At 39.4% G+C, this 14,811-nt stretch overlaps 2 protein-coding genes across 3 annotated transcripts; one reads left to right on the top strand and one right to left on the bottom strand.

Moving 5' to 3' along the window:
* Window positions 1-776: 776 nt before the first annotated feature.
* On the bottom strand, window positions 777-2,115 carry LOC104426452 (thaumatin-like protein). Its single transcript, XM_010039516.3, has 2 exons — window positions 1,756-2,115; window positions 777-1,651 (listed from the first exon to the last, which is right to left on the bottom strand). The coding sequence occupies exons 1-2, from the start codon at window positions 1,814-1,816 to the stop codon at window positions 978-980; spliced, it is 735 nt and encodes a 244-aa protein (XP_010037818.2). The 5' UTR covers window positions 1,817-2,115; the 3' UTR covers window positions 777-977.
* Window positions 2,116-4,252: 2,137 nt separating this feature from the next.
* On the top strand, window positions 4,253-5,183 carry LOC104426453. 2 transcript variants are annotated; one of them, XM_039315112.1, is made up of 2 exons: window positions 4,253-4,619; window positions 4,855-4,996. In XM_039315112.1, exons 1-2 carry the CDS (start codon window positions 4,320-4,322, stop codon window positions 4,861-4,863), a joined length of 309 nt encoding a protein of 102 aa, XP_039171046.1. In that variant the 5' UTR covers window positions 4,253-4,319; the 3' UTR covers window positions 4,864-4,996. The 2 variants fall into 2 exon arrangements, with proteins under 2 accessions (XP_039171046.1, XP_010037819.1); XM_010039517.3 differs by having other exon boundaries at window positions 4,287-4,582; window positions 4,855-5,183.
* Window positions 5,184-14,811: the final 9,628 nt, after the last annotated feature.

The raw sequence follows: 14,811 nt of genomic DNA, 5'->3' as shown, positions 1-14,811 counted from the left end.
TAATGCAGAGGCTTGAAAAAGAAAAAGTTAATGGTAGGAGCATGCCAATGACTGAGTGTCAGAGCTGTGAAGTCCCCTAGATGCGAAATTTCCAACAACAAGCTCAAGATCTAAGCTCCAAGGAATCCCTGCAAAAGCTCTCTGCTATTTTCCCCTCAATCTGAGATTGCAGAGATAATTTATGTTGTCGGAGACAGGGGCATCGATAAGGTGTCATGATGAAGATTTACAAAGGATGGGAAGCTTGAGAAGCATTTGAGTGAAAGAATGTGTGCAGATATGGTCGAGAAGGAAATTGCATCTGACAGTTTACATGGTGACGGTAAGTGGGGATTGAGAATGGTCTTGCAAATGCTTGTTTGAACTCAATTCAAGATCAATTTGCCGTCTGAATTATCCAATTTATTGATGCCAAACGAGATAGATAACAACTCACATCACTCCACCATGTTTAACTTCGTACAGTAAAAAATTACGCGGACTTCTAATTGGCTCAACAGAGAAGCGAATAACAAAGATGGGTTTCTGATAATCGATTGCACTGTTTCCTGTTCATGACAAGCATCAGATTCCTAGCTTGGGGAGGACAATTATTTCAGGCGGAACGGAATCTTTGACCAGTGTGTTAAAGCCATTGAATATGTCAAAAGTGGAACCTCTGATCCATTCGGTGTCGAGTCTTCTCACATACAAATTTCTGTGCATTTGTTTTAAGAGGGGATGGACATTCATTTGAATCTCATTCCCAACGGATGACAGTTTCAAACTGAACAGCATAACAGAGAACGAGGAAAACCAACATCCGATTCCGTTGCCATCTCCAATTCGCATTGATTTGTTCCTTTAACAGAGATGCTAATCTAATTGAAGGAAATATACTTATATTTGTCTGGAACAAGACCCAACTCAGAAATGTACTAAAAGCACTCCCACTACTGAACTTAGCACTTATGGCTGCTCTTCCTGTTCACTCCACATCAAATTGGGGGGCAAAAGGTGATCACATACCTTGACGCCCTGCATCTATTGAGACTAGAGGAGTCATCGAAAGCGTAACTATAGGCTTTGGGGCAAACAGCCTTGAACAGATTAGCAAATACGGTTGGCTTGCAGGTGTTGGGATTCGAGTACATGCCGGTGCAGCAATACTTAGCCGATTGCATCGCCAAGCAGGCGCTCTTGCACCCGACGACCCTGTCACCTTTCCTCACCTCCAATGCCGAGGGGCAACACACGTTCAAATCGACCTCACATGAGGCGACGCCGCATCCGACCCCACCCCCGACCGGCTTCATCGACACCGGCAGGTTGAACCCGTCCACCAGGCTGACGTCGTAGAAATGCAGGGGCGAGCTGGCGGATCCGAGCGTCATCTCCACAACTGTCGCTGGAGGGGTTCCGCCCGTGCCCTGGCAATGCAGCAGGCCAGAGCAGTCGCCCGTGTCACACGACCCCTTCCCAGCCCCGTCGAAGCAGCAGCCTTGCCTGCCCCAGATCCTGCCTGACCACTTCTCAGGCACATCGAGCACGACCTCCTCGCCACTGGTGAGGATGAAGCCGCCTTCCCGGGGGGAGGGGTGGCCCGCACCACCAAGGATGCCGGGCCATATGGTCTCGTTGCAGTTGTTGACTAGAATTAGCTGTGCCCCATCTGCATAAACAAGAAAAGACAGCACGTGAAATTATACTCACGCTAGCGAGCGGAATCATCTCCAACCAGTCTTTCAGATGAGAAGGAAGGGAACATAAACATACTTGAAACAGAGAGGGAAGTCAGCAAATGGAGGAGGATTGGTATGAAAAGTGATGTTGACATTTCTCTCTCTTTCTCAACAACTGGAGCCGTGCTTGTGATACAATGGTCGATGCGTACAGAAGGTGAAAGACAGAGTTAGAAAGAGAGAGAGAGAGGGAGAGGGAGAGTGGCTTGAAAACCGCAAGGTCATGGGGGGGTTAATAGATAGTGGAAGCGCCAAGGAAACGGTCCATGCAAGTGGGATTAGATTTAGGAGCAGGGAAAGTAGCAGGGGAGTGATGAGCGGCGGTTTGTCACTCAACCTTTCTCGGGGTTTCTCTACGATTTTCTTAGTAGCTTCTTGGTTTTCGCTTTAGCGGGCATATATTCATTGCTTGGGACGAGGGGCTCCTTCCTCTTTTCTCCTTTCGCCCCGTTAAAGCTTAATTAAGAACTGGGGATCAGCTCCAATCCTCAGAGACAAGGATAAAAGACTAGACAACCACGTTGGATCTAATGATGATGCTACACCATAAGCATGTGCATGTGCACAAAAAGAAGAGCGGGGATGATGATGGTGCATGAAGTGAGGAGGGATTAGTGGAAGAAAAGTGGACGCCGGTTAATTTTTATTTAATTGCCACGATTACCTTTAATCATACATAACCGTCCATAACTTCCTTTTCAATTAAAAAAAGTATTTAATGGTATATAAAGATGATGTGGAGATATCCATTATGGCCATGAGTTTTATGGGGGTCTAGGAATTTGAAGGCAACAGATGAGTGACACGAACCATTTATACCAGACATGCGCTCACCTCGCGCCGGCATGAATTGAGATTAAGGCATATATTATGGTTGGGTTTTATTAAGTGTTGCGCAAGATGTCTTAAAACTTACATGTATCTTAATTAATGAAATTACTGATTATGGACGAACATGTTTACTACTAGGAACCACATATGAGTTCACTAAAATCTTCGGTACTAGTAAGGTCGATGTATATGTCAGTAGATGACAACAACGCGAGTCTTTCTCCAGGATTGTGTGAGCAATTCTCCTATAAAGAGAGGATTTTTTCATATAAATTTGCAAATTCATGGGTTAAAATGTTGCATAAATATATGAAAGCTTCAAAAGTTATATGTTTGAGTGATTGCCGTAACTAAAAAATGATATGTAAGGTTTCGGGTTATTTCTTTTTTCAACTCTTTGCTGGGGAAATATTTGTCTGCTATCCGAACATGATTTTATTTTATTTTTATTTATGAACATGATATTATTTTATTTTTACTTATTCAAATAAATAAAAACAACAAAAAAAAAAAGTGAATAAAAGAAGGGAAAATTACAGAATATGCAATATAGCCTTGAACTTAATGTGGTCCGTGAATTGTAACTCAATGTATGTGATTAATAATTTTTAATTTGTTCAATGTGGTTCTTGAGCTTTTGGTACATGTTCAATTTAATCCCTAAACTATAGGAAAATATTCAATAGTGTCCTTAAATTTGAATTAATCGAAAGACAATTTTGAATATTTTCATATAGTTTAGGGATAAGTTAAATATGTATAAAAAAATCCAATTACTACATTGAACAAATAAAAAGTTCATGGACTACATTGCATATTTGATCAAAGTTTAGAAACTATTTATGTCATTATCCCATCAAAGAATTGATTAAGCAGTGACATCCTTTTTTAAGCTATACTTTACGCAACAACGAATGTCGCCAAAAATGAACAAGAAGAAAAGTGATTGGGTTTTTGGTATCAACCCCGGATTACAAAATGAATAAAGGTCGTTTAAAATCATACATGAGTTAAGGCCTATTTTTGCGTAATATTCACCTCATTAAATCGCAAGCACCTGCATCATCAACTTTTCATCCAAACTGCAAACAAAGATTGGGATTGTGTTTGGGGGGGTGTTGGGGGCGTTGAAATGTCTACATTAGATCAATTCAAAGCTCAAAAAAAGTAAATGTTTGAAAGAAATTAGGGGAAAAAATGAGAACTCCTCAATCGTAATGGAAATTGCAACCTTTTTTTCAACTGATCTTACGCAGAGAGAAAAGAGATTTTAAAAAATTGCACTTACAATTATAAGCGTATTGTCTAATGTGCAATCAAGTCCTAAACATTTGCAAAGAGAAATTTAAAAAAAATTGCACTAACAATTATAACCGTATTGTCTAATGTGCAATCAAGTCCTAAACATTTGCAAAACGTGTAATCAAGTCATAAGCATTTTGGATCCATTCAATCAAGTCCTCTTAGCCATCACCTAAATTAATGTGCTGATGTAGCGCATTTAAAATCAAGGTGGTATGTTTTAATATTTTTTAGCGCAGGAGAAAGTCAAAAGTTTTTTAAAAAATTATATAGAATTGGACAATTGGACAATGACCGGTGGTGGACAAGGGCTTATCTCTCCTTATCCAGAAGACTCGTCAGGATCTAGAGCTCCCTGACGTGGCCCTTATCCACGAAGCCGCGACCAAATCCACTTCGATTCTCTAATCTCTGTATCTACAAAACCCACATTTTCCTAAAGTCACAATTTCAACCCTCCAAAAAATGGCATCACCCGCTCCTCCGCCGACGGTTTTACGCTCTAATCCACTGATTCAGCCGGCCAGAACGGCTTGCATTTCACTGTCGTCCTCCGTCGGCAGATCGTTGGCCAATCAGATGTTGGCAAAGAAGAAGAGGAGGAGCCTGGCGGTGGTTGCAGCAGTCGGCGACGTCTCGGCCGATGGCACGACGTACCTGATTGCCGGCGCGGCCGTGGTGGCTCTGGTCGGAACTGCCTTCCCCATTCTCTTCTCCCGCAAGGACACGTCAGTATTCCGATTCCCCCACGCTCTCTCTGGATTCGTGAGCTCGCTCCTTTCTTACTAATTCTCCTTGCTGATAACGTTGATACATCAATTAGATATCTAACGCTCAAAATTCAAGCCGAGCTTATACTGAGGATGTATAGATTCTGAATCTAGAGGACGGCAATCGTAACTGATAGTTTTTTCCCTCATATATCCTGCTATCTTTATTGTACGTCAACCGATTTCATCAGCTGCTCGTGAATGACTTGTGACTGTAATGCTGTGCACAGGTGTCCTGAATGCGACGGTGCTGGTTTTGTCCGGCAGTCGGCGGCGACGTTGAGAGCCAATGCCGCGAGGAAGGACCAATCTCAGATTGTGTGCCAACGTTGCAATGGCCTCGGCAAGCTCAACCAAATCGACAAATAAACAAAGAGATTTCCAAGATTTGTGCTTCTGCTTGTAATTACCATCTTCATGACAAGCCACACTTTCTAGCTGTAATACTACAACTCTGCTGCTTCCGTCTTCATTGTTTAATTTCTCCTGTATCTCATGACATTTGTGAGAACAATGTTGACTGTTCTAAATGTTTAAACATTTAAACTATTAAGGGAAAGCATGCTTTAACCATTAAATATTCTAACAAATTGCCCTAGGTCAAGGCCTTACTAAGACCACGCCGTTGTTTGTATCTTGGGCGACCTCAAGGAGACTGTTAACCTCAAGTAACCTCGAAACAGGCGGTTGCGTAGGTCGGGGCGTCATAGTTGCTATCGAAGCGATGGGGAGGATAGATGAGAAGAGTAATTATGTAAGGCTAGGTTCCACGTCTTATTCATTGATCCTCTTATTGATAGGGTATAAATATAGAATAGAAGTCGTAAATATAGAAGCTAATTTTAAGTAGAGGGGATCTCGATCCATTGTGTATTTAGTGGTACTCCTCCATCAAATTGTGCGAGAAAACTTACCAAATTAGCAACCTGTGATAAGAATGGACTTGGCTAGATCAAAAGAAGTTTTGACATGATTAGTTTTTAAGGAAAATGAGATCATGTCTTTCCTTGCTTATCCACTATAGACAGGACATTGGTGTTGCTTAATGCTTACTTCAAAAGCTTTGTGGGAGCTTTACCTTTAATTTACTTTCTATGGTCACTATAACATCTCTAATGTTAGCCCAAGTTGTACTTGGGTCCATATTCAATATGACCCCCATGCCTCATTAGCCCGTTTACAGAGGCTTATGTTTTTGGTGAATAGTCGCCCAGGCCTAAGCCCGGGCCTGATCTTTCTTTGTTAAATGGTCAAGTTAGCCCCACCCATAGAAGGGATCAATCCCTGCGAAGTTGATAATAAATGCAGCTTTTGTTTAAACTGGATGAAAAAATGTTGATGTAAAGAAACATTTAGGTTGATTTGAAATCTGCAATGGAACGTTATTTTTCCGTTATTACTTTTTGGGTCGGGGCGTAGGTACACATTTAGCGACGGCCCTTCCACTGGGCACCATCAGCTGGGTTCTCTTTGCAAATGCTTTCTCTATTAACTGTAGCGCTTGCCTAAGATCTAGCCATAGGAGAACTAGTAACAGAGTTTTTCCCTTCTTTTGCTACCCATCTTCTTTTACAGAAACTTTTTTTTTATGTGTATTTCGATAATAAATTTGTAATAGATATTTTTATATATTACAAATTCGTCAAATAGAATTCTACATATTTTGGTAATAAATGGGTAAAAGTAGTTGTTGTGTATGTATAGATCTTGTTCCCATTTTAAAGCAAAGAAAAATAGCGAGATTCTTTATCCTAGGAAAATTGGGATATCCTAGGACAATTGGGATGTAAATAGTCTAACTCAGGTGTTTTGCCCAACCACGGTCCAAGCCATCCTCCGGATTCATATTCCAACCTCCATTGGGTGGATAAACCAATATGGTAGCCAACTATTGATGGAATTTTTATGGTTAAATCCGCTTATAAGCTCATTAAGATACATATAGAGAATGACCCCAACTTTGGAATGTGGAATGAAATATGGAAAGCTAGAGTTCATGAGAGGCACAAGATGATGTTTTGGAGGACAACAGCTAATGTCTTGTCTTGTAGAGCTAAACTGGGTAGGCAATTTCACATTCCATGTCTTTCAAGCCTATTGTGTGGAGAATTCAAAAAAAAAAAAAAAACTTTAGTCCATCTATTCACAGCATGTCCTTTCGCTCAGATTTTATGGAGACAAAGTCCTAGGGATATCATCTCTTATGCTTGGAACTTCTTGACACCGGAGAAAATGATCAACCACTTTCTTGACCCGAGTGGATTGCTTAGAGATTGGGCTTTGATTACAAACTCTTCACCCTCTTTATAACAATTCTATGCACTGGAATGTGGTGCTATAGGAATGCCATATTACGTGATCAAGTTATTCAAACTTCTTCCCAAGCAATTAAGTTGGTTTCACAAGAATTTATGGAAAAAATGACAAAGGAGCCATTGGTATCACTACACGATCGGCTAGTGGCTCAATTGTCCAAGTTTGGACAAGGAAAGGACGTTGGAACTCACCAGTGGAAGCAGAAGCATCAACTCTCCTTTTCACCTGCAATTATGCTAAGTCCCTCGGATTCCAAAAAATGATTTTTGAAAGTGATTGCAAAGTCTTGATTGATGCCATTCAACAAAAGTGGCTTTGCCCTTGGAGTGTTTAGCCTTTTGTTGCAAATTCTCACTTCCTACTTCAGGAAAATCCTAGTTAGAGCTTGCCTGGACCCAAAGATCCAAGAATGGAGCTGCTCATGTGCTTGCAAAATGGGCTTTTAATCAAATAGACACTACATCATCTTTTCTTTTCCATGATCTCCCGTCTAGAGTTAAAAATATTGTATTAATCGAGTCTTCTTTAATCTATTGCTCTAATATAGGTACTGCATCCGTTTTGTAACATTTTGTTCTAAAATGAAAAGTTTATTCTAGCAAAAAAAAAAAAAACTATTTTGAAGTACCCATATACTATATATTGAAAAGGAGTGCCGGACACCTAGAATGCCAAAACTTGGTAATGAGGAACATTTAAGTGCCAAAAGTTGGGAAAATAACACTTAAATGCCAAAATCAAAGTAAAATGGAAACCAATGGTGAGAAAATCCAATCAAAATGCTGACATTGTGATTTTCAAGAGAGGTAGGTGTAAAAAGATATTGTTTTGCATGCTGATATGAGAAGATAATTAATAGAAATATTAATTTAATTTAATTTAAAACTAAATTAAAAAAAAAAGATGGAGATTGCCAGCAGTGAGGATTAAGCCCTCGTTGTCGCGTCCCCACCATCGTCGCGAAGGGCCGACAATGGTGGGGGAAGGGCCGGCTGAGATAGCTAGTATAATCACCTAGATGGGGGTGAATAGGTGCACAAACAAATTCTTGAGATATGGAAGCAATTCTAGGCAAATGATAGAAAGAAAAATACGATCAAAGTAAAGTAAAGGATAGGGAAGAGAGAAATAAACACAAGATTTATAGTGGTTCGGCTTATTCCAAGCCTACGTCCACTCTTCCGCACTGACAGCCCACCGACTAGATTTTACTATGAACAAAAGAGAAGTTACAGCACAACTTTTCCTTGATTCCACAATGTAGATGTTCTACCACACTTCATCAAGGTTTCTCACAAATATGGACTCTATTTTGTTTACACGATTTATCTCAACAAATGAATTGACTGAGAACAAGGAGCTTTAGACTTTGGAATTCTTCTATCGCGCACCTTCTCGAACAACTAGAACGTCTTCCTTATATACTCCTTCATGCCATCATACCCGTTGGCACTTACCAAAGGAATTCCTCCAATCTACCCGTTGGACGGAATCAATTAGGAAGATCATTCGAGCTATTAAAGGAACATGTCGATAACCCATCAATCATGTTCGCCCATACAATTAGGATCTCGGTTTCCATAAGTAGAACCTTCCAAGTATACTTTGCAAATCATCGGATCCTTAATCTTCAAATCAATTATGATCAAAATAAAGAATTCCGTTATGTCATATCCAGCCAAGAGATCTTCTCCAGTCGATAAGGTCACATCCTTAATGAAATATCCAGTTCTGGATAGCATTTCTTCAACGGATTAGAAACTGTCAATGAGGATGGACTTTGAGTCTTGAGTCTGGCTATCCGGAGGTCTTCAGACTTTAAATAGCAGAGTCTGCAAGCCTTCATATTAGACTGATGGAAACGTTTTGTCAGCTTCAAAACACTTCAAGAGGATTTCTCCAACAATCTCCCCCTTTTTGATGGTGACAAAACTTTCCCGCAGATTTGGAAAACTTTGACCTGCAAAACATTTCTCAAACACATATGCATATCTTATAGATAAATGGCTAAATGAATAACACTAGAATCTCGCAACCACGTAAAATAGGTTAGTCCAAGTATGCAATAAAGCCATCCATAAGATATCAATAGTAGTTAATAATAAGCAGTCAAATCCAAATCCCAAATTTAGTCCACATCCAGACACAACACAAGTCAAGTCAAAACAAACCACAAAATAAACAAGCCAAAAGTTCGACAAATTTAAGTTCAAAGTTTTTCAAGTCTCACAACTCTCCCCCTTTTTGCCAACATAAAAAGATTGAGATGAAAATGAAGTCAAGGATTCTTGGGAACACGAACAAGCTGAAAATCTCCCATCGATCGAACGATGCCTTCCAGCCTTTTAAAGTCTTCCTTTAGCTGAGCAACATCCTCACCCTTAGCATTAGCCTGAATCTAGAGAGAAAGGGCTTGGATTTGATCATTTAATGAACCCGAAGAGACTTGTTCTGCATTCTGCAAGTTCTTAACTTCACATCCCAATGCATATATCTAACCTTGCATTTCCAAGAGAATATCCATCACTCTGCGAAAATATGCTGAATTGTTGGTTTGCGTATTGGCATTAGCACGATCTGATGGAGTAAATGCAGACGATGGTAGATCAACATAATCACGCAGATTTGGCGAAGAAACCTCATGAACTTCCTCAGGAAACTGAGAGGCAAAGTCCTCCTCTAGATTTGCTGGGGATCGACTGACTCCCTCACTGGTTGCAGGATTTGAGGTCATTCCTCTTTTCTCTTGTTCTCCCCCTGTGTTCATGCCTTCAGGTGGAGAGTGCTCCTCATGTTCTCCTTCTTCTTGATCTCTTTTCTCTTCTTCTTCTTTTTCAACTCTCTCTTGCTCAGCATCTCTTTCTTCTTCTTCTTCTCTTTCCTCCGTTTCGTTTTCCTCTGCTTCTTTCTCTGATCTTTCTTCTGTCTGTTGTTCTAACTCTTTTTCTGGAACAGATCGACTGAGATTCTTCAAAGCCATTGCAGAGATAGTGATGTTATCCTCATCATCTTCATCCTCAACGAGGAGAGCTCTTCTTCTCTTAGATAGAGCGTCCATGGGCTCCTTCCCTTTCCTTTTTCCTGCAGAAGAGAATTGATGAGATTTGTCTGGAGTCTTCTCCTTAAATTTCTCCAATGCCTTGCTTAGTTCCTTCAAACGCATCTTGGTCATCATTTTCAGTCCTACCACAATATGATCGCACGATCGAACACAAAGAATTTGCGGAGGCTGAATGTTCAGATGTCTGAATAACTTCGTCACAAGACCTAGATAAGGAAGTTGTCCTCTATCCTTCATCACGGCTCTATACATGTGGAACATAACAGTGTGAGGAAGTGAAAACATTTTCCCAGTGATGATAGCATACATTAGCTTTGCCTCTGAACTTGAGACATCAGTCTTGGAAGTTGATTTCGGTCTGAGGCAATTGATTACAATTTTGTGCAGCAAGATGTTAAATGCACTCATCCTAGAATAGGAAATCTTCCCCTCTGTTCTCCTGTTCTTAACAAGTTCCAGAGTAGTACGAGCAATAGAAACTTTGATCCGTTGATATCTTCCTCTCTCAACTCCTAACACATCCGCCAAAGATGTCCATATCCACAACAAAGTCTTGATCTTTGACACTGAAGGAGAATATATTCGCATCCAAGAAACTAAGATTTGAATAGAAATATGCAGTTAGTTGAGGATAGGCCTTTGTGGTGTCAGAGCAGAATTTCTCAAGTTGAAGATGACCGAACTTTTCCCTTAAGTTCACATCTATAGCATCCAGAAAGTCAAAATCCACACTCCTAGGGTTTATCACCCCACGCTTCAGCAATTTTGAGTATAGATCCTTATGTTCCTTCGATCTAAACAACTCTCCCCTTTTTTTCTCGATTTTCCGCCGCAACTCCCATTCTTGGTTGAAATTCGATGTATAATTTGTCATCATCATTTCCATCCACTGGATTCAATCCCCAATCATGAGGGTCACTTGGGATATTCGTAAGGGTTTCTTCTGCCACCCCCTTACGAGCAATTCCCAAACTTTCCATTTTTCGCAAAAAGATATATTCATTTCCATATCTTTTGTCCTTAAAAAAATCATCCACATAGTTCAACGGAGTACCAGTCCCTTTTAAAGCACGATACAGCTTATAAATAAAAGAGGGCCTTTGAACTCTTACGGGATCTCGCATCTTCAATGATTTCTTCATTTTGATGATGATCAACATCTTGAGGACTAGATGGAGGAGAATGACGTTCTTTGAGAATGTTGTGGGCTCTGGCTGGCTGATTTGGAGACACTTCTTCTTCAGTGAGATAGAAGTGCGTAGGCCCCTCACTCATTCTCCGTGGTCCCCTGCTTGCGATCCTCGAAGACTTTCTTGAAGACGACATCTTTCTTAGTCTTTGAAAGATTCCTTGCTTGACTTTCCCAAGAAAGATGACAACTTTTTCAAAGATTAAAAAGAGAAGAAAACGGGAATGGAAGATTGGTGCTTTTTAGGGTTTTTGGAGTTAAGCGAGAAACCGACCGTATATAAGACAGTCGTAAGGAGGGGATACCAATCGTTGCAATGGAAAGTGAAAAGATGCCTTTTTAAAAATAACTGCCTTTTTCGAAAAATGGTCACATCAAAATAACTTCTTTTTCTAAAGGAAACGATGCAATAATTTCGTCAATTAAAGATAGCGATTGAGATAACAATAATCAACACGGTTGATGAACGTACCTTTTCAAGATGAAATGAGAGAGAGAGAATAACTTACAGTCAAAGTCTTGCAGTTAAAGTCTTATTTGTCTGAGTCTGAGAGTCTCTAGACTTTAACTTCTTCAAATCTTAAAATGTTGAGACTGGAACGGATAATTTCAAATTGATTTTTCTCCAAGGGCTTTGTAAATATATCCGCCAATTGGTTCTTTGAGTCAACAAACTGAATCGTAATTTCTCCATTTTGAGCATGATCTTTAATGAAGTGATGTCGAATCTCTATATGCTTTGCTCTTAAGTGAAGAATTGGATTTTTGGTGAGATTGATTGCGCTGGTGTTGTCACATTTAATCTCCATGCGTGAATCTTCAATTCCGAAGTCTCTTAGCTGTTGTTTTATCCACAGGATTTGTGAACAGCAACTTCCAAGAGCTACATATTCTCGCTTCGTCGTAGAGAGAGCTATTGTACTTTGCTTTCTTGAAAACCAAGACATTGTCCTGCCTCCAAGTAGTTGACAGGTACTTGAGGTGCTCTTTCTATCAACTCGCATCCGGCTAAGTCTCGCGCGTATGAGTACCCAAGAAGAGTAAAGTCTCCCTTTTAGGATACCAGACCGAAGCTTGAAGTTGATGCAATATATTTGATAATACGCTTTGCAGCATTTAAATGTGATTCTTTAGGGTCCGCTTGAAATCGGCACAAATGCAAACACTAAACAAAATATCAGGTCTAGAAGGAGTAAGATAAATAAGTGATCCGATGATACTCCTGTATAACTTTTGGTCGACTTTCTTTCCTCCTTCATCTTTATCTATCTTCACGGAGCTTGACATTGGTATGTCGGCCTTTTTGCAATTGTCCGGTCCAAATTTCTTCACAATATCATTAGCATATTTTTCTTGATGAATAAAAGTTCATTCTTCAATTGTTTTACTTGAAGTCCAAGAAAGAAGGTTAACTCACCCATCATGCTCATTTCAAATTCATCATGCATAGTCTTAGAGAATTTCTTGCACGGACTTTCATTAGATGATCCAAAAATAATGTCATTGACGTATATTTGAACAAGTAGAAAACTCTTGCTTTCTCTTTTAATGAAAAGAGTAGTGTCTACTTTACCTTTAACAAATCCATTTTCAATTAAAAACTTACTCAGTCTGTCGTACCAAGCTCGAGGTGCTTGTTTTAAGCCATATAGAGCCTTTTTGAGTCTGAATACTGAGTTTGGTTTCCTTGAGTCTTCAAACCCAGGTGGTTGTTCCACATAGACTTCCTCATGGATAAATCCATTTAGGAAGGCACTTTTGACATCCATTTGGAATAACCTGAAATTCTTATAATAAGCAAAAGCAAGTAATAATCGAATTGCTTCTAACCTTGCTACTGGTGCGTAAGTCTCGTCATAGTCTATCCATTATTCTTGTGTGTATCCCTTGGCCACGAGTCTTGCCTTATTTCTTATGACTTTTCCTTTCTCGTTCATCTTGTTCCTGAAAACCCATTTAGCTCCAATAATGGACTTACCTTTCGGTTTAGGAGTCAATTCCCGTGACATCATTAATACTAAATTGCCCGAGCTCTTCTTGCATAGCTTTAATCCAGCTTTCATCAGATAAAGCTTCTTTTATGCTTTTGGGTTCTATTTCAGAAATAAGAGCCACATCACTAGACTCTTCGCGCCTTTTGGATCTTGTGCGAATTCCTTCATTGATGTTGCCAATAATAAGATCTTTGGGATGATTGGACTTATGTTTCCAGTTGCTGGTTAATTTGTCAGATTGATGGTCACTTCCTTCACTTGAATCTTCAACAGTCACTTGTTTCTTTGGTCCTTCAAAGTCTCGAGCTATTTTAGAATTTGTAGAGTCTGGAGCAGGTTCAGATTCTTCAAGATGAGTCTGAATGGATTCATTTTGCATAGAGTCTTGGAATTTAACATTCATTGATTCTTCCACTCTTTGAGTCTTCTTGTTGTAGACTCTATACGCTTTGCTAGTGGTTGAATATCCAAGAAAGATGCCTTCATCTAACTTTTCTTCAAACTTACAAACTCGATCATTTGCATTTTTCAGTATAAAACATTTGCATCCAAATACATGAAAATATGAAACAATAGGCTTCTTTTCTTTGAATAGTTCATAGGGGTTTTTTCCAGAATAGGCCTTAGAAAAACTCTATTTATAATGTAACATGCTGTAGAAACTGCTTCAGCCCAAAAATGTGAAGAGATGTTACTTTCAATTAAAAGAGTTATAGCCATTTCTTGAAGAGATCTATTCTTTCTTTCCACAACTCAATTTTGCTCTGGAGTATATGGAGAGGAGAATACATGCTGGAAACAGATTCATCACAGAATTTTGTAAAATCATGATTTTCAAATTCACCTCCATGATCTGTTCTTATACTTGAGATAACATACCATTTTTTCATTTTGAACCTTTTTAGCAAACTTCTCAAAGTAAGAGAAAGTTTCAGACTTACTTGCCAGAAATATACCCAAGTAAATCGTGAGTAATCATCCACAATTACTAGGTAGTATTTCTTACCTCCAATGCTTTGTGTTACGGTTGGTCCAAAAAGATCCATATGCGAAGCTGCAGTACACGGTTAGTGGAAACTTGATTTATTGGTTTAAAGGAATTTCTTACATGTTTTCCCAATATACATGTTGTACATAGATCAGACTTTTGGTATAATAAATTGGGTAGACCACGAACAAGCTTCTTTGCTGAGATTTTGGCTATTTGCTTCATATTGACGTGCCCAAGCTTTCGTGCCATAAGTTTGCTTCGTCTTGGATTGAGATTAGACATTGTGATTCATCTGGTTTCACATCCAAGATGTAGATATTTCCATGTCTTCGACCCATGAATGACTGAGTAGAATCTTTACTAATTCCATAACATATTCCCTCTTGAAAGTTGATTTTGAAACCAGTGTCACATAGCTGACTAATACTGAGCAAATTGTAATTGAGCCCTTCCACTAAGGAAACATTGCTGATTGAGAGATTTCCAATCTTTACAGTTCCAAATCCCACAATTTTTCCTTTGTTGTTTCCTCCAAAAGAAACTTTTCCACCATTTACTTGAACAAGCTTTATGAAGTAATTTGAGTCTCATGTCATGTGTCTTGAGCATCCACTATCCAGATACCATTTTACATTT

This window comes from Eucalyptus grandis, chromosome 6 (genome assembly GCF_016545825.1).
Source record: "Eucalyptus grandis isolate ANBG69807.140 chromosome 6, ASM1654582v1, whole genome shotgun sequence".
NCBI classification, from domain to species: domain Eukaryota; kingdom Viridiplantae; phylum Streptophyta; class Magnoliopsida; order Myrtales; family Myrtaceae; genus Eucalyptus; species Eucalyptus grandis.
The sequence above is the reverse complement of the archived record's forward strand: the minus strand, read 5'-3'. Positions and strand labels throughout refer to the sequence as shown.

What these genes read in the sequence shown, in the direction of transcription:
- LOC104426452 (XM_010039516.3), bottom strand. Translation starts at nt 1,816, where the DNA reads ATGTCAACATCACTTTTCATACCAATCCTCCTCCATTTGCTGACTTCC. An exon ending in GACTTCCCTCTCTGTTTCAA is followed by an intron (nt 1,652 to 1,755) that starts GTATGTTTATGT and finishes TTGTTTATGCAG; the next exon opens with ATGGGGCACAGCTAATTCTA.
- LOC104426453 (XM_010039517.3), top strand. Translation starts at nt 4,320, where the DNA reads ATGGCATCACCCGCTCCTCCGCCGACGGTTTTACGCTCTAATCCACTG. An exon ending in CTCTTCTCCCGCAAGGACAC is followed by an intron (nt 4,583 to 4,854) that starts GTCAGTATTCCG and finishes TGCTGTGCACAG; the next exon opens with GTGTCCTGAATGCGACGGTG.